Here is a 23,555-nt window from a genome sequence, read left to right as displayed (position 1 = left end):
GACGAGGTGTATATATCATTCCCAGTGAAAATGTGACTGCATCATTAAGGGTCAATGTTGATGTTTTTACCACATGTTCACAAAACATATCTCACTATCTTTACATTTGTAACTCTTGTTTTGATTCCAGACAGACCTGCATGATTCCCAACAGCACTCGTCTTGATGAAGAGTATAATCTAAAGGTACTGACTGAGCAGGGCTTTGTCTGGGATGTTTAACATCATGTCGTGGTGTGTAGTGTTGTTGTTTACTCCTTAATGCATTTACTGCTTGTTCTTGACAGAGAGAAAGAGCTTGTGAGAGATCTTGCTGAAGTTGTTCCAACTGGTTGTATGGCTAACCCTATCACACAGCTCCCAGTAGTGACATCACTGAGCAGCACATCACTGTTGTCAATCCCAGAGACAAGACCTGCTTTTGTGTCTCATTTGATACTTGAATCCTTTGAGTGTTTGCTACTTGTGATTTATTATTGTGCCTACGGTTTGTGACAAATATTTATCAATGCTTTATTTACCACAGTAATTATCAGGCGTATTGTTGTTCCTATTGTCCATATTGATTTCACTTTGTGGTCATGTATTGTTATTATTGTTGCTAAACTGATGTTTTTTTGTGTTGCTTGCGTCAGCTTGTTATTCATAAACTCACATGACGGGGATAATGATTGTTGCATACATAATCAGGTGGGAACGCATTTTTATTACACTCATTGTATCATGTATCCCGTGTCACAGGAATAAATCAGTGTGGGACCCACACCCTGTATGTCTCAATTGCACCACCATCTGCACCCAGACTGATAGGTGCAAAGATTGTCTGCTCCTCTACCCAACTGCTTTCTCCAAATACCTACAGGTGTCCAGGAAAAGGCAGACACAGCAGACTCGGAAGCTGTGCCTATCTTTATTAAGAATGTTCGACCCATTAGAACCTACCATTCCATCACCTAGTGTTACCTCCTCCAATCCAGGCAGAATCCCCCCAGCGTTCACCACCATGTCAGTATCTTCGGCAGGGATGATCGCTTCCTCCCCTACCGTTACAATCTCATCCTGACACCGTTGAGGCGTCACTGGCGCTGTTATCCACGCTCTCGTCGTTGAATTTCACGCCCTCATCATCCACAGCGATGCCCGGCATGACGCTCACTAATTTCTCTCTGTCAGCGTTGAAGCAGTCTCCATAGCGCCAGTGGCGCCGATGCTCAAGGCGCCTCCAAGATTCGGACAGTACTCAGCGCCTCTCCAGCCACCTCAGATGCCCTACATGGATGCATCTTGGTTCCAAAGCATCATGCAGTCCATGAGGTTTCAACAACCTATGCCTAGATACACGGCTACAGCATCTGCCACGCTGTCAGCCCCCTCTTGTCTTCTCGGTGCCTCTGGTTCACGGCTCCTCCAGTGGGCCTAGGTGGCGCCTCTATGACACGCCTTTATGACACATCCTTCATCCTCCTTCAGCTCGACCTCTCTTGCCTCAAGGGGTAGTGGAAGTAGATCCTCCCCATCTAGGCATTGATCCCATAGTACTACTTGGGACTCCCAAGAGGGCTCCTTCACCCTATCTTGTGATGGCGCCATCGCTAATATATTGATTCTCACCTTGGCCTCAACCTGGTTCCAGATTGGTTGGTAGACTGTCTGACTCAGACGTAAACAGATAGGATGTTAAATGGCCTCATCCCACATCTATATCCTCTGACCCCATGATTAAGGACATGGTCACAGCGTTAAATGAGGACTTTGCCAGGCTCTTATTGACACCTTCCTTCAAAGCACCTAAATATAGCAAGGAGGATTTTCCTATCCACTCTTTTGACATCGTGGACACGGCTCACATCGTAGATGAGACCCTCCACCGCATGACCGGTTCAAACCACGCTACCACTTCCATGTCCCAGACAATCGGCTTGCCTTTATTGAAACCAAAATCTTGTGCTCCATTAAGCCTCTCTCCGTCATGGCCTCCACCTCGAGAGCCATTCTTCAAGATTTGTTAGAGGACAACCCTTACTGGCTTGACCACCTGACCAAGGTCATGGCATACCAACAGCGTGAGATTGATCACATACAGGTTATGTGTGGCGGCGTTAGCCATACTCACTACTACTCATTGCTTTGGCTACCTAGCACTGACTGAGTGGGACTGCTTCGCAAACCCAGGTCTCCTATTTCCTTCTTCATTGGCCAGGTTTCCACCACACATGCACAAGACTGCCCTCAAGGCCCTGGCACATGTGTCTCACGCCAACACTCCCAAGCCTCGGGCACATATCAGCCTCAGAGAAACTCCCTCCAAGCGAAACGAGGATGTGACTCTATGGCTTTTCAGAGCAGAGGCCAAGCCAAAGGCAAGGCATCAGCCATTCCATGACCGTTCCCGTGGTGGGAGCAGGGATCACAAGCCAAAGTATTGATATGGCAAACGCCAATGACTGGGAACTCCTCAGTCGTCGAGACCCCAGTAGGTGGGAGATAAGGGCGCTACTGGTATCCTGGGGGACGATACGTCATAAACATACTGCACAGGCGGTACCAACTCACTCTGAAAGACATCAACATCAACAGCTGCTGGCCAAAGAGGCCATAGAGATTGTACACACGCTAGCACTAACACCAGGCTTCTATTCAAAGATATTCCTCGTCCCCAAAAAGGACTCCGACCAATATTTAATGATACTTTGGTGACTTTCAACAAGCGCTCCTCAGAGCGTCCACAATACTTTCCGATGTCCATTGTCAGGCTACTTAAATCCAAAATCCAGGCCCAAGATGCCTTGATAAGCCAAACATCCAGGACGCGTACTTGCATGTACCTATCCACCCCAACTACAGGAAATTTTTCTGCTTCTTCCAGAGAGACTCCACTATCAATGGGCGGTCCTCCCATTTCTTTGGCCCTGTGGCTATTCGCATGCCTCATGAAGCCAATAGCCACTTCCCTCCATCTTAAGTGTCCAGTTTAAGACGTTTATAGACGATTGCATCCTGAACCACCAGGACACACCCACGCCACAGGGCAACAACCCCGCACTCTCCACCAATGGCATGCGCTCCTGGGTCTCATCACATAGGTGCAGTACCTGACGTCCAGAGGACAGCTCCAGCTCATCCCTCTCCAAATGTTCCTCGCTGTCACATCTGGCGACATCTCAGATGGTAGACGGTGGAGTCTAATGTCTTAGACGGCATCTCAGGTTGCCCCGAGGGTGTGGTGAACCACTCAACAACAGTGGCATATCAACAACATAGAACTGGAGGTGCTCATCCTGGCTCTGTCTCACTGGAAGCAGATGCTTCGACACGTTCAGATCACCATATCCACTGACAATATCACCTTGGTGTGATGCCTCAGCAAACGAGGAACGACTCACTACTCATACCTGTTACGGCAGACATTCAGGCTATTCCACCTGATTGATCAAGTGGACATCCAGTTTGATCAGACACATTCAAGATTGCTGCAAAATTCTTGCGGACATCCTCTCCTGCCTGGTCCAGTCCTGGCAGGGTTGTCCCCACAGAGCAAAAACTCCATCCGGATGCCTTCGGTCTTGTCTGTCAACACCTCGGCTATCCAAACATAGACCTATTTGCCACCAGCCAGAATTTCCAGGTTCGGACCTTCACCTCACCAGTGACAGTCAATGTCTTCAGCATACCCTGGGAAGGACTAAATGTGTACGCTTTTCCTCCACCAGGGCTCCTTTCCAAGGTCCTTCAGAAGATCAGATTGACCTGGAGCCTCGGCCAGCGAGAGGCTGGTTCGTGGCCCTCAGAGTAATGTTCTCCACCAACCCCATCAAACTCGCCAAACCTGCTGATCCACCCTCACAGCAGACTATCACACTTGGCACCAGACCGGTTACTTCTTCACGCCTGGTCCATTTACAAAGAGCTTTATGCGCCAAGGGCTACTCAGCATGGGCTGTGAAAGCCATCACCTTGGCACACAGACCTTCTACCAGGGGCCTCTATGACAAGTGGCGCTCCTTTGAGAGTTTCTGCAAGGAGAAACACCAGGATCCTGCCTCTGCATCACCCCAACTCTTGGCAGAATATCTAATGCCATCTGAAGGGTTGTACTCTCACGGCTTACCTTAATTCCGTCCTGGCAGTTCTGGAAGATGAAAAATGACCAGCTCCGGAACTACAGGTGCTCTTAGACTGTCTGGAAGATCAGAAGACCAAGTTCAGACCCCCTGCCTGGCATCTGAACGTGGTCCTGACTTTGCTGAGGGGCAGTTTGTGAACCACTTCACTCAGCGTCATTTTCCAACCTCACCAAAAAGACCATCTTCCTTTTGGCTCTAGCGACAGTGAGTGAACAATATGCATTAGACATCACTCGTGTCAGATTTGAGCGCAGAGCGCATGGAGTCATTCATCTAAGGGATTGCTGGGATCATTGCAAAGGACAGGACAGCCAGATAGATCCTTCACCATCCCGCCTCTTGGGATTGAGGACGAACGTTAGCGACTACTGTGTCCTGTACAGGCACTGCAATGTTGTGAAGTCATGCGCTCATCCTTCAGGCCTATGAGGCCGCGGGATTGAATCCTCCGAGGGCCAACAACCCTCACAAGATATGGAAGGCTGCTCCTGGTGATCAGACACTGTCTTTGACAACCACTGTCCACAAGATGTTGCCCTTGAAGACGTGGAAGGAGTCCGCAGTTGTTTGTCCCTCAGGTGGTCACCACCACAAGGCACCACTGACGCCTCCAGAGACATCCCATTGACCTCTTTGGTGTGCACACCCCAGAGTAGGAGGTTACATGCTGGCCGCTTTGGCTTGGTTTGTCAGTATTAGATTTTAACCCCATTTAATTCTTTTACTGCTTTTACTACTCGTGTCTTTTACCCGGATATCCCGCATACCTGACTCTCTCCCTCCCTGCCGACATGAATATTCGCTTAACGCCAGACATCGCTATTTCTGAAGTTATGCTCTCTGCCGTACTGTTTGATGCAGATGCATTAAGGTGGAATGCATAATAAGTTTAAAAGGTTGTAGATATTTTTTATGTTTGTATACTTATCCTGCATTATGTCTGAAGTAGCCCACCTATTGGATTAGCCACACAACCAATTGGAACAACTTCTTCCTCAGCAAGACCTCTTACAAGCTCTTTCTCTGTCAAGAACAAGCAGTTAAAGCATTAAGGAGTAATGCAGGATTAGTATACAAATATAAAAAATATGGAGGATTTTACTAGTTTTGGGAAAGTCCTATAATTCTAGTTACAATTTTTTGCAAAACTAATTTATTGAAATTAATCAAATAAGTACTATTCTGTTGAAAAGTGTGCAATCTTGTATTCAATATCCATTTAGGTTTTTTAGCTCTAAGATATGCTTCCTAACTTATCGTTTTGCATGGTCATAGTACACTTGGTGTGCTTTTTATTTGTGCGTATTGATGTTTATATTGTCTTGTAGATCTGTAGAATGCTTAGATAAATTCCTGAAAAGTAACCTCAGCAACCAACTTCCAGAGTATTTGTTGGCTCAGAGAAAATAGTTCCAATCGACAAAACATATATGTTTTAGTTTGTTTTCAGTCGTACAAATGGGTATCTCTCATACCCTCAAGTCTAGTCGCACGTTTAAAAGGAAGCCAGAAGCTGGAATGTAAACATTAAACTTGTTTCCGTCCAGTTGCGCACGCACCTCCCTATGACATGTCACAAATCTCTCAGCGCGCCTCTGAGCTGGTCGCTCGAGGAAGTCTTTCGCGGTAGACTGCTTGTTTGTATTCTACAAGTACTTATCGCTTGTCTACAGTTGTTGTTCTAATAAAGTAATAATAATAATAAATATGTCTTCCCTGTAGACTCCTGGAATGTAATCCTTAGTAATCCATTGTTTGTGTTCAACACGTGTTTCACTGTTTGACTTGATTGATTATACACGTGGCAACATGTCGGGCATTGGTGCCTCGTGTCAAAGAAAACTGTCTAAAGTAGACCCTCACAAGTATTGTCCTTCCTGCATCATTAAGGACGGGTTTTCAACGTTTTCGTGGGATAAACTTTGTAAAGAATGTGAGCACTTGTCTTCTATAAACTTTAACTTATATCTTCGTGCGTTGGCGAAGCGGACTGCTGACCAGCGCTACAAGCACAGAAGGTCATCGGGTGGATCCTTGGACTCTGCACCCTCCACATCAGGCCCTGGGGGTGGTGAGTCGGACACACCCAAGAAATCAGTTGATAAAGACCCGCCTCAGTCAACTTCTGTTTTTGACAAGACACGTGACAGTTCGCCTGCTGATGATACTACCCGCACGACTGATCTTCGTCAATCGGTTGATCGAGAGCGTCACTCATCCTCCCCAGTTACGACAGGACCGGATGGTGACGTAGACCATGAGGGGACTACGGTCCCCAGTCAGTCCGTATCTCGTTCTACCAACGACTATAGGGACGTCATGCGGGACGACAGTGGACACAAAAGTCATTCCCGTTCAAGTCGGGACGACAGGTCGAGTGCCTTGATGAACGCCCTCGTGGTCATCGGGTGTACGATTCGGACGATAACTACGATGGGGATCATAGTACTTCTACAGTTAGTGATCGTTGCTTTCGTCCCACGGTTACATGCGACGTTCTCGCAGGGAGTTTCTGGGAGTTCAGCTTCGTAGTGAAGATACTGATAGTACGACGCCCTCATCTCACTTTCATATCTACCCGGCTTTGATAGCCCAGATCACTGCGGCGGTCTTCGCCTCGACGGCGTCGACCAAGAAGGATTTGACTGCGTCGGGGGTCCATGGACCGTCAACCAGTACACCAGCTCCTTCATCTACGCCTCCACAATCGACGTCGACCATGGATTGTGACGACAGCCTCTCGGACGTCCTCGCCTAGTCCCGATATGTATCGGGCCAGATTACTACAGCGCGTCGCCATGGTTACATCGACTGCACTGAACTACCTGATCGTCATGGCAGGTCATCGCAGCAGTTGTTTGACGGTCGTACCAACGAAGTTCTGGACAAGTACTCCAGGGAAGCCGAGCGTGACATCATGATTTCGGCTTCATACAACCTGTCCAACGCCCCACGACGACGTTACAGACAAGAATGTACGTGCCTTCATGGTTGAAGATCAGTCAGGTAAATTCCAACCACCAGCCTGGGACATCGATGTCGTTCTGCGCAACCTGTCTATTCAGACTTTCGAGCCTCTAGATCAGGTCGCGTTCAACTTATGGTCTCAGAAAATAGCTTTCCTTCTCTCGCTGGCTACAGCAGCGAGAGTATCGGAAATACATGCCATGACGTCGGTCGGATTACGTTCGATCAGCGTAACGATGGCAACGTCCATCTTGGTCTCAGATGACGTCATCCCCGACATTCCACACTCCACCAACAGATCGGCTGACAGAGGCCATCGATTCATTGGTGGAAAAGGCGGCAGTACTTCGCCTAGGGACATCGCCAGGGTACTACTCGCCCATTTTTCTAGTACCCAAGAAAGACTCCACAAAGATGCGGCTTATTTTCAATCTCAAAAAGTTCAACGCAACATACCTCCAACAACCCGACACATTCACCATGATATCCCTCAGCTCTCTGCGTCGGATGATATAAATGAACGACTTCCTCGTCTCGATAGACCTTCAGGACGCGTATCTCCATGATATCTCGAGTTCCAGAAGTACCTCCGATTTGTATACCAAGGCATTCATTACCAGTGGGCGGCCCTCGCGTTTGAAATTTCTACGGCCCTGTGCATTTTCACACGGATCATGAAGACGGTCGTAGAATGTCTCCATCGGCAGGCGCCTTCTACCTAGACGACTTGCTCCAACCTCACTAGTTCACAGAAGCCCTTCAAGGAGAGTTAGCGACCACCCTGAGTCTACTACAGTACCTCAGGTGAATCGTCAACCTTCAACAGTCGGACTTGGTACCAACTCTGGATCTACAGTACATCGGGATACGCTCCCAGATGGGGGTCAATCTGGTCAAGGTACCTCAAGACAGTTGGGACAAGCTTGTCAGCAGCGTTCCGAGACTTCCACATGCCCCGGCGTCGGTGCACAAGTGGCAGGAAGTCCTCGGTCTGTTGACATTGGCCCAAGACCTGACTCGCTGAGGTCGTCTTCAACTTCGTCCGCTGCAGAGATGGCTGTACCCCCACCTGGAGTTTCCCAATCTCCTGGTTCCACTTTTGACCTCCCACCTCCTCTCATCCGCACGAAGTTCGAGCAATAGCTTCAACATTAGCACTCCACAGTAATTGTTCGCTGTAAGCTATTTTGGAGGGCTGCTTTTGGAGATCTTCTTCAGTGTTTGCTTCGCATTATCTCAGAGATATCTCAACAGAAGATGTTGAAGGACTCAAAGATCTCCCAGAAAAGACAGTGAATTTGTGCTTTATTCTCTTTGGACTTTTTGCTCGACACTTCGTGCCAGATAACAGGTAACAATAAAAACTGTTGGTGAATGTACGCATTCTTATGGTTTTTTGTTGTGTGCAGTACTACGGCGAGTTGTTCTGTAACTAAATTATACGCCGACCACACTTCGATCGCAATTCAACTGACGTGTGCAGTTGCCCTGTCACATCGATAGTTACTTGTGGGTTGAAGAGCATTAACCATGCTGTTTTAGTTACCTTGTATACTGCGAGTTGCTCTGTAACTAAACTATACGTCGACCACACTTCGATCGCAGTTCAACTGACGCGTGCAGTTGTCCTGTCGCATCGATAATTAGTTGTGTGTTGAAGAGCATTAACCATGCTGTGCGTTCGTGATTAACAACTTGTCTCGTCCGTGCATCTGGTTGAATGTGCTATTGTCACTACAGGGGTGAGGAACTTGGTACATTCGACGTGAAAGAGGTCACTTCCTGATTACTTTACCGACCCGCCTTCCAGTGTTCCGTCGAATTCTACCCATTTGTACGACTGAAAACAGACTAAAACATGGTTTTTTTAGATTAAAAACGATGTTTTATTGGTCTGTTTTCAGTCGTACATTCCCACCCAGCCATCCCCACTGGGAAGTAATCCAGTCCAGTCCTGCTTGATGGCTTATTCTTCGAGATTTGTGACATGTCATAGGGAGGTGCGTGCGCAACCGGACGGAAACAAGTTTAATGTTTACATTCCAGCTTCTGGCTTCCTTTTAAATGTGCGACTAGACGTGAGGTTATGAGAGATACCCATTTGTACGACTGAAAACAGACCAATAAAACATCGTTTTTAATCTGAAAAAAAACATATTTTCAGATGTGTCTGGCTGTCCTTGACTCTGTGGTCAGCTACAGCTATCTACCCACCTCAGCTCTCTACCACTCTGTAGCTGCTCTGTGCCACATGGTCAACAAACCCAAGTTCTGTGACGACAGCTGGGAGGTAACTACCTCGCTTTTGGCAAGTTGGCAGCATCCAAATACATGATCCCGGGGACAGCAGGAGGGAACAAGGGAGAGGATAGACAGGCCTTGACCAGACACAGTGCTGGAGGGGACATGCAGGGTTAGATCAGACACACTGTTGTACAGGACAGACACAGCTGGATCAGACACAATGCAGTAGGGGACAGACAGAGCTAGATCAGACACAATGCTGTAGGTAACACACAGGGCAAGATTTGAGACATAGTGCTGTAGGTGTCAGACAGGGCTGGATCGGACACAATGTTGTAGGTGACAGATAGGGCAACATCAGACACAGTGCTGTAGAGGACAGTCAGGGCTGGGTCAGACACAATGCAGTAGGGGACAGACAGGGCTAGATCAGACACAATGTTGTAGGTGTCAGTCAGGGCAACATCAGACACACAGTGCTGTAGAGGACAGTCAGGGCTGGATCAGACACACAGTGTTGTAGAATACAGTCAGGGCTGGGTCAGACACAATGTTGTAGGTAACAGACAAGGCAAGATCCGATAAACAGTGCTGTAGGGGACAGTTAGGGCTGGATCAGACAGACAGGGCTGGATCAGACACACTGATGTAGGTGACAAACAGAGCTAGGTCAGACACACATTGCCGTAGAGGATAGTCAGGGCTGGATCAAACACAGTGTTGTAAGGGATAGTCAGGGCTGGATCAGACACAATGTTATAGAGGACAGACAGGGCTGGATCAGACACAGTGTTGTAAGGGATAGTCAGGGCTGGATCAGACACAGTGTTGTAGGGGATCGACAGGGCTGGATCAGACACAGTGTTGTAGGGGATCGACAGGGCTTGATCAGACACAGTGTTGTAGGGGATCGACAGGGCTGGATCAGACACAGTGTTGTAGGGGATCGACAGGGCTTGATCAGACACAGTGTTGTAGGGGATAGTCAGGGCTGGATCAGACACAGTGTTGTAAGGGATAGTCAGGGCTTGATCAGACACAGTGTTGTAGGGGATCGACAGGGCTGGATCAGACACAGTGTTGTAGGGGATCGACAGGGCTTGATCAGACACAGTGTTGTAGGGGATAGTCAGGGCTGGATCAGACACAGTGTTGTAAGGGATAGTCAGGGCTGGATCAGACACAATGTTGTAAGGGATAGTCAGGGCTGGATCAGACACAGTGTTGTAAGGGATAGTCAGGGCTGGATCAGACACAGTGTTATAAGGGATAGTCAGGGCTGGATCAGACACATGGTGTAGGGGATCGACAGGGCTGGATCAGACACACTGTTGTAGGGGATCGACAGGGCTGGATCAGACACACAGTTGTAGGGGATAGACAGGGCTGGATCAGACACAATGTTATAGAGGACAGACAGGCCTGGATCAGACACAATGTTGTAGGGGATTGACAGGGCTGGATCAGACACAGTGTTGTAAGGGATAGTCAGGGCTGGATCAGACACAATGTTGTAAGGGATAGTCAGGGCTGGGCCAGACACAATGTTGTAGGGGATCGTCAGGGTTGGATCAGACACAATGTTGTAATTGATAGTCAGGGCTGGATCAGACACAATGTTGTAATTGATAGTCAGGGCTGGATCAGACACAATGTTGTAAGGGATAGTCAGGGCTGGACCAGACACAATGTTGTAAGGGATAGTCAGGGCTGGACCAGACACAGTGTTGTAAGGGATAGTCAGGGCTGGATCAGACACAATGTTATAGAGGATTGTCAGGGCTGGATCAGACACAGTGTTGTAATTGATAGTCAGGGCTGGATCAGACACACTGTTGTAGCGGATTGACAGGGCTGGATCAGACACACTGTTGTAGGGGATCGACAGGGCTTGATCAGACACACTGTTGTAGGGGATCGACAGGGCTGGATCAGACACAGTTGTAGGGGATAGACAGGGCTAGGTCATCCACTCAGGCAAGAGATTGATGTGATAAAATGCTACCTGAAGCACTGGACAAGATGAAGTCAGAACAGTCAATAACTAAGTAAGTAACAATCCCCCTTTCACACGTATTTCAGCTGATGCGGAAACTGCTGGGCACTCACCTGGGGCACAGTGCGGTCTACACCATGTGTTGTATGTTACAGGACAGGTTAGTTTTTACTTGAAACTTTATGCGAATGACAATTTTTGCTTTTATACATCTCACTAAAATGGCAAGTTTTAAATGTGTGAGATGTTGAACTGGCAGGGTGTATTTCATCAACATTCTTGAAACAAGACATTCTTTATTTTCTTTTAGTCTTTCTTGAGAAGTACATGGTTTACAAATGGTGTTTGTTCACCAAGATTTGACTCTCTCTACCAATACACTGCCAGCATGCTATTCGGAATATGTTGGATGTGTTTCAGCAAGCTCTTAGCAGACTGCCTATTGCTGCGAGGAGCTGTGTTTTTTGTTGGCATGGCTCTGTGGGGAGCTCACCGTGTCGGCAGCCTCAGGAACACCCCCACTTCGGTTCTACCCTCCTTCAGACAGGTAAGGCACTGCTCCATGTAGTACTTTCGCGGCATGCCAACATACTGTCCACAGTGCTGGCCCTGCATACCCACATACTGACCATAGTACTGGCCCTATATGCATGCCCACATACTGACCATAGTGCTGGTGCTGCATGCCACCATACTGATCATAGTGCTGGCCCTGCATGCCCACATACTGACCACAGTGCTGGCCCTGCATGCCAGATACTTACACAGTGCTGGCCCTACATGCCACCATACCGACCATAGTGCTGGCCCTACATGCCCACATACTGACCAAAGTGCTGGCCCTACATGCCCACATACTGACCATAGTGCTGGCCCTACATGCCCACATACTGACCAAAGTGCTGGCCCTACATGCCCACATACTGACCATAGTGCTGGCCGTGCATGCCCACATACTGACCATAGTGCTGGCACTGCATGCCCACATTCTGACCATAGTGCTGGCCCTACATGCCCACATACTGACCATAGTGCTGGCCCTACATGCCCACATACTGACCATAGTGCTGGCCCTACATGCCCACATACTGACCATAGTGCTGGCCGTGCATGCCCACATACTGACCATAGTGCTGGCACTGCATGCCCACATTCTGACCATAGTGCTGGCCCTACATGCCCACATACTGACCAAAGTGCTGGCCCTACATGCCCACATACTGACCATAGTGCTGGCCCTACATGCCCACATACTGACCAAAGTGCTGGCCCTACATGCCCACATACTGACCATAGTGCTGGCCGTGCATGCCCACATACTGACCATAGTGCTGGCACTGCATGCCCACATTCTGACCATAGTGCTGGCCCTGCATGGCCTAATACTGACCATAGTGCTGGACCTATATGCCACCAAACTGACCATAGTGCTCGCCCTACATGCCCACATACTGACCATAGTGCTCGCCCTATATGCCCACATACTGACCACAGTGCTGACCCTGCATGCCACCATTCTGACCAGAGTGCTGGCCCTACATGCCCACATACTGACCATAGTGCTGGCCCTGCATGCTCACATACTGACCACAGTGCTGGCCCTACATGCCACCATACTGACCATAGTGCTGGCCCTACATGCCCACATACTGACCACAGTGCTGGCCCTGCATACCCACATACTGACCAAAGTGCTGGCCCTACATGCCACCATACTGACCAGAGTGCTGGCCCTACATGCCCACATACTGACCACAGTGCTGGCCCTGCATACCCACATACTGACCAAAGTGCTTGCCCTGCATGCCCACATACTGACCACAGTGCTGGCCCTGCATACCCACATACTGACCAAAGTGCTGGCCCTACATGCCACCATACTGACCATAGTGCTGGCCCTGCATGCCCACATACTGACCACAGTGCTGGCCCTGCATGCTCACATACTGACCACAGTTCTCGCCCTACATGCCACCATACTGACCATAGTGCTTGCCCTGCATGCCCACATACTGTCCATAGTAGTGGCCCTGCATGCCCACATACTGACCATAGTACGGGCCCTGCATGCCCACATACTGACCATAGTACGGGCCCTGCATGCACACATACTGACCACAGTGCTGGCCCTGCATGTCCACATACTGACCACAGTGCTGGCCCTGCATGTCCACATTCTTACCATAGTGCTGGCTCTGCATGTCCACATACTGACCATGTACTGGCCCTGCATGTCCACATACTTACCATACTGCATGTCCACATACTGACCATAGTGCTGGCCCTACATGTCCACATGCGGTACATAGTGCTGGCCCTGCATGCCCACATACTGTCCATAGTGCTGGCCCTGCATGATCACATGTTAGCTGTATAATAACTTCATATTACTTGAGACCGCCTCCATGGTCTCGTAGTAGAGCGTCTGCCTGGAGAGCAGAAGGTTGGGGGTTCGATTCCCAACGGTGTCATACCAAAAGACATTAAAAGTTAGTACTTGTTGCTACCCTGCCTGGCGCTCAGCATTAAGGGGCTAAAACAAGGACTGGTCAACTCAGAGTCACTTAAGTCAGTGTCTGAGTTGGGTATTCATATATAACTGTGGCATGGTATCTCAGCGGGCTAGCATTATAATTTCAGCAATAGTCTGGACTATTACAAGCTAGTACAAGCAGCAACATACATGTCTCTACATAAGTGCAGACCCGTGAAGATTCCAGTGTAGAATAGGTCTTCAGCAACCCATGCTTGCTGTAAAAGGCGACTATGCTTGTCGTAAAAGGCGTCTAACGGGATAGGTGGTCAGGCTCGCTGACTTGGTTGATGCATGTCATCGATCCCAATTGCGTGGATCGATGCTCATGATATCAATCACTGGATTGTCTGGTCAAGACTCGATTATTTACAGACCGCTGTCATATAGCTGGAATATTGCTGAGTGCGGCGTTTAACAACAAACCAACCAACCAACATAAGTGCAATAATCTTGAATGCAACATTAAACCCCATTTCACCTCACCTCATATTTCTTGACTGAAACATTAAGTGACAGTCATTAAGTCAATAATGAATAAGAAAATGGTCAATGTAAAGAGGTACAAAGTTAAGGTACTAACTGTGTGTCACCTGGTTTTCTTATTTCACCTAGGTTTTATCCACCTCAGACTGGCTCGTCGCCTATGAAGTTACCAAGTCTGTTCAGAGACTTGTGAGAAAATATGGCAAGGATCAACAGCACATCACCTGGGACATTCTGCTTGATATCATTGAGATCATCCTCAAACAACTGCATACGGCACAGGTGAGTGACGTACGTAGAAATAGCATCAGGGCTAGCATCAAAACACGAATGCAGTACTTCAGAATACAATAGAATCTATTACTTTGCCAGCCCTCAGTCACTACAGTGAGGCCAATACACCAGTAACATGTGATATCTCTACAAAATACAACCCATGTTTCACCCATGCTTGTTGTAAGAGGCGACTAACGGGATCGGGTGGTCAGGCTCCCTGACTTGGTTTGATGCATGTCATCGTATTCTCAATTGCATGGATCCAGGCTCATGATGTCAATCACTGGATTGTCTTGTCCAGACTCAATTATTTACAGACTGCTGTAATATTGCTGAAAAATTGCTATGTGCAGCGTTAAATATCAAATAAACAAACAAAACAAACAAAATCTCTACACAATAGCCACACCCATTTGCAAGCAATCTTGTGAGGCCAGTACACCAGTATACTGTTATCTCAAATAATTATTACAACATACATTGTTACTTCAACCAGGATTTTCTGACTCAGTCGCAAGAGTCAGTGCTGACAGTTTAAAGTCTGGCCATGTGTTTTCAGCTGAGTGGTGCTGTTCCTGACTCGGCCAGGCAGTGTCAGCTGGAGGTGCACGACGTCCTGTCTGCCGTGGAAGAACTACATCGACACGGGCACTTCCTCGGATCTCCACACAGGTTCTTCACCATCCTGGAACTCTGTTCCAATAACAGATCGGTAAATTTTTTTTTATTCTTTGAATGGTTTGTTATATGAAATACTATTTCTTTAGCTTATGTTGTGGCCTGTTTTTATGGCGTTTGTCGTGCATCATGTCTGCCACAGCAGCCCTATTGAAAAAGCCTCTTTTGTCAATATGTGTGTAATTAAGTAGACAGTAGTGGGACTCAACATGCATTTGATTTGACCTTTCTTATATTCTTATGGCCATAAATCAGCCATTTCATAATAACACATTTGTTCCGTTTTTCATGATATTTTACATTTTACCTGTGTTTAACCTTTACACATTGCTTTGAGATTCTCTTAAAAAGCATTGCCTCACACTGTAAACACCATCAAGAGATAACATCACAAAGTGTTCAAGATGTCCGAATCCGATTTGCCATAGCAGCTATATTGAAACGTCTATTTGTGGTCATTTCTCTGGTGGGGCAGTCAGATAGCCTAGTGGTTAAAGGGTTCGCTCGTCATGTCGAAGACACGGGTTCGATTCCCAACATGGGTACAATGTGTGAAGCACATTTCTTGTGTCCCCCTCCGTGATATTGCTGGAATATTGCTATAAGCGTCGTAAAACCATACTCACTCACTCACTCATTTCACTGGCATTTTTGTTCGAAATGTATTGAAATTTGGTATTTGTTCAGTTTCAACATATATGTTTTGGGTTGTTTACATGCTCTTAAATTAACTCAAAAGGCATATATATTTGGCTCTGTAAATACAGGTGTATCCAGGGGTGACGTCAGCGTCAGGCAGGTGTATCCAGGGATGATGTCGGGGTCATGCAGGTGTTTCCAGGGATGATGTCTGGGTCATGCAGGTGTATCCAGGGGTGATGACGGGGTCATGCAGGTGTATCCAGGGGTGATGTCTGGGTCAGGCAGGTGTATCCAGGGATGATGTCTGGGTCATGCAGGTGTATCCAGGGATGATGTCTAGGTCATGCAGGTGTATCCAGGGGTGATGATGGGGTCATGCAGATGTATCCAGGGATGATGACCGGGTCATGCAGCTGTATCCAGGGGTGATGTCTTGTCATGCAGGTGTATCCAACGGTGATGTCTAGGTCAGGCAGGTGTATCCAGGGGTGATGACGGGGTCATGCAGGTGTATCCAGGGATGATGTCTGGGTCATGCAGGTGTATCCAGGGATGATGTCTGGGTCAAGCTGGTGTATCCAGGGGTAATTATGGGGTCATGCAGGTGGATCCAGGGGTGTTATCTGGGTCAGGCAGGTGTATCCAGGGGTGATGACGGGGTCATGCAGGTGTATCCAGGGATGATGTCTTGTCATACAGGTGTATCCAGGGATGATGTCTGGGTCACGCAGGTGTATCCAGGGATGATGTCTGGGTCATGCAGGTGTATCCAGGGATGATGTCTGGGTCAAGCTGGTGTATCCAGGGGTAATTATGGGGTCATGCAGGTGGATCCAGGGGTGTTATCTGGGTCAGGCAGGTGTATCCAGGGGTGATGACGGGGTCATGCAGGTGTATCCAGGGATGATGTCTGGGTCATGCAGGTGTATCCAGGGATGATGTCTGGGTCAAGCTGGTGTATCCAGGGGTAATTATGGGGTCATGCAGGTGGATCCAGGGGTGTTATCTGGGTCAGGCAGGTGTATCCAGGGGTGATGACGGGGTCATGCAGGTGTATCCAGGGATGATGTCTTGTCATACAGGTGTATCCAGGGATGATGTCTGGGTCACGCAGGTGTATCCAGGGATGATGTCTGGGTCATGCAGGTGTATCCAGGGATGATGTCTGGGTCATGCAGGTGTATCCAGGGATGATGTCTGGGTCATGCAGGTGTATCCAGGGATGATGTCTGGGTCATGCAGGTGTATCCAGGGATGATGTCGGGGTCAGGCAGGTGTATCCAGGGGTGATGACGGGGTCTTGCAGGTGTATCCAGGGATGATGTCTAGGTCAAGCTGGTGTATCCAGGGATGATGTCTAGGTCATGCAGGTGTATCCAGGGATGATGTCTGGGTCAAGCTGGTGTATCAAGGGATGATGTCTGGGTCATGCAGGTGTATCCAGGGGTGACATCAGCGTCGGGCAGGGGTATCCAGGGATGATGTCTGGGTCATGCAGCTGTATCCAGGGGTGATGTGGGGGTCATGCAGGTGTATTCAGGGGTGAAATCAGCGTCGGGCAGGTGTATCCAGGGATGATGTCCGGCTCATGCAGCTGTATCCAGGGGTGATGTCTGGGTCATGCAGGTGTATCCAGGGATGATGTCTGGGTCATGCAGGTGTATCCAGGGATGATGTCCGGCTCATGCAGGTGTATCCAGGGGTGATGTCTAGGTCATGCAGCTGTATCCAGGGGTGATGTCTGGGTCATGCAGCTGTATCAAGGGGTGATGTCTGTGTCATTCAGATGTATTCAGGGGTGATGTCTAGGTCATGCAGCTGTATCAAGGGGTGATGTCTGGGTCATGCAGCTGTATCAAGGGGTGATGTCTGTGTCATTCAGATGTATCCAGGGGTGATGTCTAGGTCATGCAGCTGTATCAAGGGGTGATGTCTGGGTCGTGCAGCTGTATCAAGGGGTGATGTCTGTGTCATTCAGATGTATCCAGGGGTGATGTCTAGGTCATGAAGCTGTATCAAGGGGTGATGTCTGGGTCAGGCAGGTGTATCCAGGGGTGATGTCTGGGTCAAGATGGTGTATCCAGGGGTGATGTTGTGGTCAGGCAGGTGTATTCAGGGGTGATGTCAGGATCAGGCGGGTGTATCCAGGGGTAATGTCTGGGTCATGCAGGTGTATCCAGGGATGATGTCTGGGTCATGCAGGTGTATCCAGGGATGATGTCTGGGTCAAGATGGTGTATCCAGGGATGATGTCTGGGTCATGCAGCTGTATCGAGGGATGATGTCTGGGTCAGGCAGGTGTATCCAGGGGTGACATCGGGGTCATGCAGGTGTATCCAGGGATGATGTCTGGGTCAGGCAGGTGTATCCAGGGATGATGTCTGGGTCAGGCAGGTGAATCCAGGGATGATGTCGCGGTCATGCAGGTGTAACCAGGGATGATGTCTGGGTCAAGCTGGTGTATCAAGGGTTGATGTCTGTGTCAGGCAGGTGTATCCAGGGATGATGGCTGGGTCATGCAGGTGTATCCAGGGGTAATGTCTGGGTCATGCAGGTGTATCCAGGGATGATGGCTGGGTCATGCAGGTGTATCCAGGGATGATGTCTGGGTCAAGATGGTGTATCCAGGGATGATGTCGTGGTCAGGCAGGTGTATTCAGGGGTGATGTCAGGATCAGGCAGGTGTATCCAGGGGTAATGTCGGGGTCATGCAGGTGTATCCAGGGATGATGGCTGGGTCATGCAGGTGTATCCAGGGATGATGTCTGGGTCAAGATGGTGTATCCAGGGATGATGTGGGGGTCATGCAGCTGTATCGAGGGATGATGTCAGCGTCAGGCAGGTGTATCAAGGGGTGACATCGGGGTCATGCAGGTGTATCCAGGGATGATGTCTGGGTCAGGCAGGTGAATCCAGGGATGATGTCGCGGTCATTCAGGTGTAACCAGGGATGATGTCTGGGTCAAGCTGGTGTATCAAGGGTTGATGTCTGGGTCAGGCAGGTGTATCCAGGGATGATGGCTGGGTCATGCAGGTGTATCCAGGGGTAATGTCTGGGTCATGCAGGTGTATCCAGGGATGATGGCTGGGTCATGCAGGTGTATCCAGGGATGATGTCTGGGTCAAGATGGTGTATCCAGGGATGATGTCGTGGTCAGGCAGGTGTATTCAGGGGTGATGTCAGGATCAGGCAGGTGTATCCAGGGGTAATGTCGGGGTCATGCAGGTGTATCCAGGGATGATGGCTGGGTCATGCAGGTGTATCCAGGGATGATGTCTGGGTCAAGATGGTGTATCCAGGGATGATGTGGGGGTCATGCAGCTGTATCCAGGGATGATGTCTGGGTCAGACAGGTGTATCAAGGGGTGACATCGGGGTCATGCAGGTGTTTCCAGGTATGACATCAGGGTCATGCAGGTGTTTCCAGGTATGATGTCTGGGTCAGGCAGGTGTATCCAGGGATGATGTTTAGGTCATGCAGGTGTATCCAGGGGTGATGTTTAGGTCATGCAGGTGTATCCAGGGGTGGTGTCTAGGTCATGCAGGTGTATGCAGGGGTGATGTCTGGGTCATGCAGGTGTATACAGGGATGATGTCTGGGTCATGCAGGTGTATCCAGGGATGATGTCTGGGTCAGGCAGGTGTATCCAGGGATGATGTCTGGGTCAGGCAGGTGTATCCAGGGATGATGTCTGGGTCAGGCAGGTGTATCAAGGGGTGATGTCTGGGTCAGGCAGGTGTATCCAGGGATGATGTCTGGGTCAGGCAGGTGTATTCAGGGGTAATATCTGGGTCATGCAGGTGTATCCAGGGGTAATATCTGGGTCATTCATGTATATCCTTTGGTTATGTCTAGGTCTTGCAGATTTATTGGGATGATGTGTATTGCAGGAGTCTTCTGTTGAGATGCTTATGGAGCACCAGGCCCAGGCCATACACCCAGGCAAAGAGCAGTGGATGCAGAGTCTGAACCACCTCATGGACAAGTACTTCAGGTACTGCCTTGCCTTACCCAAACTACCACAGTGACTGTGACTGTACATATTTCCTTTGCTGTATTGCAGTGTGTATTTCATCATGTACAGTGTTTGTCTTAAACTTGCAGGCAAGAAACCAGAACTGGCATTCGCAAGAAAGCTTTGGATATCCTGTCCCATGTACTCAGCATTAACAAACATGTGTATGAGGTATGTGATTCCAGCACCAAGGGAACAGAATGTGACCCATGCTTGCCAAAGAGGCAACTATGCTTGTTGTAAGAGGCGACTAACAGGATCGGATGGTCTGTCTAGGTCACTTGGTTGATGCATGCCATAGTATCCCCACTGCTTAGATCAATGCTCATGATGTCAGTCAATTGATTCAATCCAAACTTAATTATGAACAGACCACCATCATATAGTTGGAATATTGCTGAGTGCAGATGATGAACATTAGTACATACATTATCTGGTTCGTGGCAGGAATCAAGTATGTATTATGTAACCTTAGGTTCCGGGTACTTTACCCTTCTACCTATGGTCACTTCTACTTATCAACTACTCCTTGGTTCTAGGGATGATGTAGCTCTCTTTCAAAATCACAAGTCCGATGGTTTGCTCCAGTCCTTTTTATTTATGATAGAGTTAATCATAAATACACACACATGGTCCTCAGATATATTCTTGTTGTTGCCTGATATAAATACAACACATACCTAGATGATGGTTGAAGAGCCTGATGGTTTTTCTGATGAACGTTAACTCTACTTCTTTTCTGACTCGGGATCCCAAACCCTACAGAGAACCGTTCTGTTCAGCTGTATGCTCCCGACTCCCCGCACCACTCTCGGACAACCCCTACTATTCATGATAATTTCTGCTCCTCCCACCGAAATATTATTTGACGTCATGTGAAACGAGTCCTAACGCTCACCTCCATATGAACCCCAATTTCCGTTCCAATCAGTTTTTCTATCAAGCCCTTCTTAACCAAACCTTCAGCTAATTTCCTAACTCATTGGTCAACCGAATATACCCTCAACTCTAAACAAGCCTAGATGTAAACCCAATACTCTGCCAGATTGGAAGGCGCCGAAAAGATTGTGATTCAAATGAAGCTTGTTATTTAGACATTCAAGTCAGTAATAGCTTGCAGAAATATTTGATCACATCCGGACCCTCCGACCCTTACACTTCAAGACCATATTCTACCAATTTCCTCAAATTAATGAAAAGCCATCTCTATCACTCAAGAGAAGCAAAATAAATAATCATATGCCCTGGGGGTTATGCCCTCACCCCGTACGGTCACTTCTCTCATATGCATCCATATTCTACCCAAAAGCTCAATTTAGTAAACTACATTTTAAGTAAATATTAAAAACCCTTTTTCCAAAATACCCTGGTTATAATAACCTCCTTTCAATGAAGAATATTCAGGCCTCCCTGTTGACACTACAGGCGACATGAAGCTGGACCAGGTGTACCTCAAATCATATTGTGAAGATCTTCAGCCTGCCCAGGTTCGGATGTCTTCCCAAGTTCTGCTCACCCGGCAGTAGCCGCTCCTACAACAAGTATGTCATAGGGTACCTGATGGGCTTCATCTGAATAACTGAATATTATGTCACAGTGTTCTTTAACAGAAAGTTGCATACAATCATGGATGAGGTTACTGGATCTACCAATCAAAGGCCTCTACTTGTCGTCTGGTGACAAGAGTACAAAAATGACCAGCCAAAACTGAGAGAAATCAGAGAGAGCCATCCAAACTAAATCCAAAGGCATGTCACTGGGGCATTGTGCCCCTGTGTCGAAGGATAGATCAACACGCCCCAACTCTAACTGCAACAGCTATGAGGAAGAAGATATGTGGATGTCAACTTCTTTATAATGAGGAACACAACGTTTCAGAGTATATACTTACTCTTTCATCAGGTGAATAAATGCTTTGAGGCAGAGAACAACAAAATTAATAAACTTAGAATGGGAACCCTGTAAATATGAAAGTTATGTTAATCACATAAAATAAATAATGCATTAATAACTTAATTAAGTTCGTGTTTCATTCATAACGTCTAGATTAAGCTCCTAGGAAGCAATCTGAAAATGATTATGAATGGAAGTTCAAGTAAGATTGTCTTGTTTTTGGCTTTCCACTCAGTGACATGAGAAAATACCTGGAAATACCTTTGTTTTCGAAGTTTTGTATAAATAACACGTGCAAATATTCGTTTGATGTTTAGTATCGTTAAAGAAATGGCTGAATATCAATTATATTACAGTATATTCGTAATTGTAACATGCGATTTCATTGGATAGAAATATTGGATAGAAATTGGTTTCTAATGGCGCCTTTGTTGCAATCGAATTTAAGGATCAATTAATGGTCAAAATCAAGCACATGGCATAAGGCAGCTTATCGAATTACAGCAAATCAACAAATCCCAAGCACTGGGCAGATAAATTCCCTTGTCACGGTTCATGGCTGGCTGGTGTCGCCTGATGTCAATGACTTCTTGTAGTTTTCTTTGTTGTCGGTAGACAGGACTTTGGTGGCTTCCCACATGATGTTATGGTCTTGGTTCTTGAGGATGTGTTCCAAAATAGCGGATTTCAGGTCTAGTTTGTTGACAGAGGTGTGATGTTCTTTGAGACTGGTGTTGAGGGGTCTGAGGGTTTCTCCAATGTATTGGTGGCCACAGTTGCAGGGGATCAGGTATTTACATCCTCTGGGGTTGGACTTGCATTGCTTGTGTCTGCCATTGGCTCGTGGAGGGGTCTTAATGGACTTGCCGCTAGAAAAGGTGACATCTATGTGACATGATGTCACTCTGATGAGGCGGGAAATATGATGAGTGACAGTGCCTTTGTAGGGTATGGTGATTCTAATGGGCGATGGGGCAGGTATGGGTCTGGGTCTGGGATGATTTTGGGGACTAGGTGGGCAGGGTAGTTGTTGAGGGCAGTGGAGGATTTCTTGAGATGGTCCAGTTCACTTCTGAGGGCATCAGGGTGACAAATGGACTTGGCACGTCGGTGAGGGTGGCAGTGATGGCTAGTGTCCAACGCCATCTGCAAGAGGGAGGGAGGGAACATAATACATGAAAGGTAGCTTCTTCAAGATATGTAAACATCTGAGTCATCTTTTAAAGAATGAACAAAGGAATTCCACTTACTAACAAAAAAATTCATTGTACTATTCTTTATTACGATGTCTTTTTCAATTTTCAACACGTCATTGACAATTTTAATAAATCATTTGAAAGACAAGTTGTTTCTTGATGCTTGAAACAAAACTATATTGTTTGGCCAGAAGCAAATGTGGTCCAAACAAAAATTGCTAGAATTTTTGAAGCAATATAATATCTCATGAAATGTTCTAGTGAGGGAAATCCTACTTGCTAAATAAAAGTTGAGAATATTTTCATTTTTTACCTGGTATTGTTTTACATGTTCACATTTAATATACACATGAAATAGACTTTCTTGTTCATACTCACAACAAGAGCATACATCCTCATCTTCAAGTGCTATAATATCAAAGGTGATATATGGGCCTACATTGTTGGCCAAGGGCGCAACATCTACAGCTTACCGAAAGTGATGTCGCCGGAGACCTCAGAAAG

The 23,555-nt window shown here is 47.6% G+C and overlaps 1 protein-coding gene across 2 annotated transcripts in view; it reads left to right on the top strand.

Moving 5' to 3' along the window:
- LOC139468165 (tuberin-like) overlaps window positions 1-23,555 on the top strand; it is a 179,242-nt gene that overhangs the window by 52,409 nt on the left and 103,278 nt on the right. For both annotated transcript variants that reach the window (XM_071249953.1, XM_071249954.1), the window contains exons 8-15: window positions 131-185; window positions 9,255-9,380; window positions 11,417-11,490; window positions 11,751-11,877; window positions 14,479-14,631; window positions 15,185-15,337; window positions 19,838-19,941; window positions 20,052-20,133. In XM_071249953.1, coding sequence (XP_071106054.1) covers window positions 131-185; window positions 9,255-9,380; window positions 11,417-11,490; window positions 11,751-11,877; window positions 14,479-14,631; window positions 15,185-15,337; window positions 19,838-19,941; window positions 20,052-20,133 — 874 coding nt within the window. The remainder of the gene's footprint in view (window positions 1-130; window positions 186-9,254; window positions 9,381-11,416; window positions 11,491-11,750; window positions 11,878-14,478; window positions 14,632-15,184; window positions 15,338-19,837; window positions 19,942-20,051; window positions 20,134-23,555) is intronic.

This window comes from Haliotis cracherodii, unplaced genomic scaffold (assembly GCF_022045235.1).
Source record: "Haliotis cracherodii isolate W230 unplaced genomic scaffold, xgHalCrac1.p SCAF_2, whole genome shotgun sequence".
Lineage (NCBI taxonomy): Eukaryota > Metazoa > Mollusca > Gastropoda > Lepetellida > Haliotidae > Haliotis > Haliotis cracherodii.
This window is presented reverse-complemented; position numbering and strand designations above follow the sequence as displayed.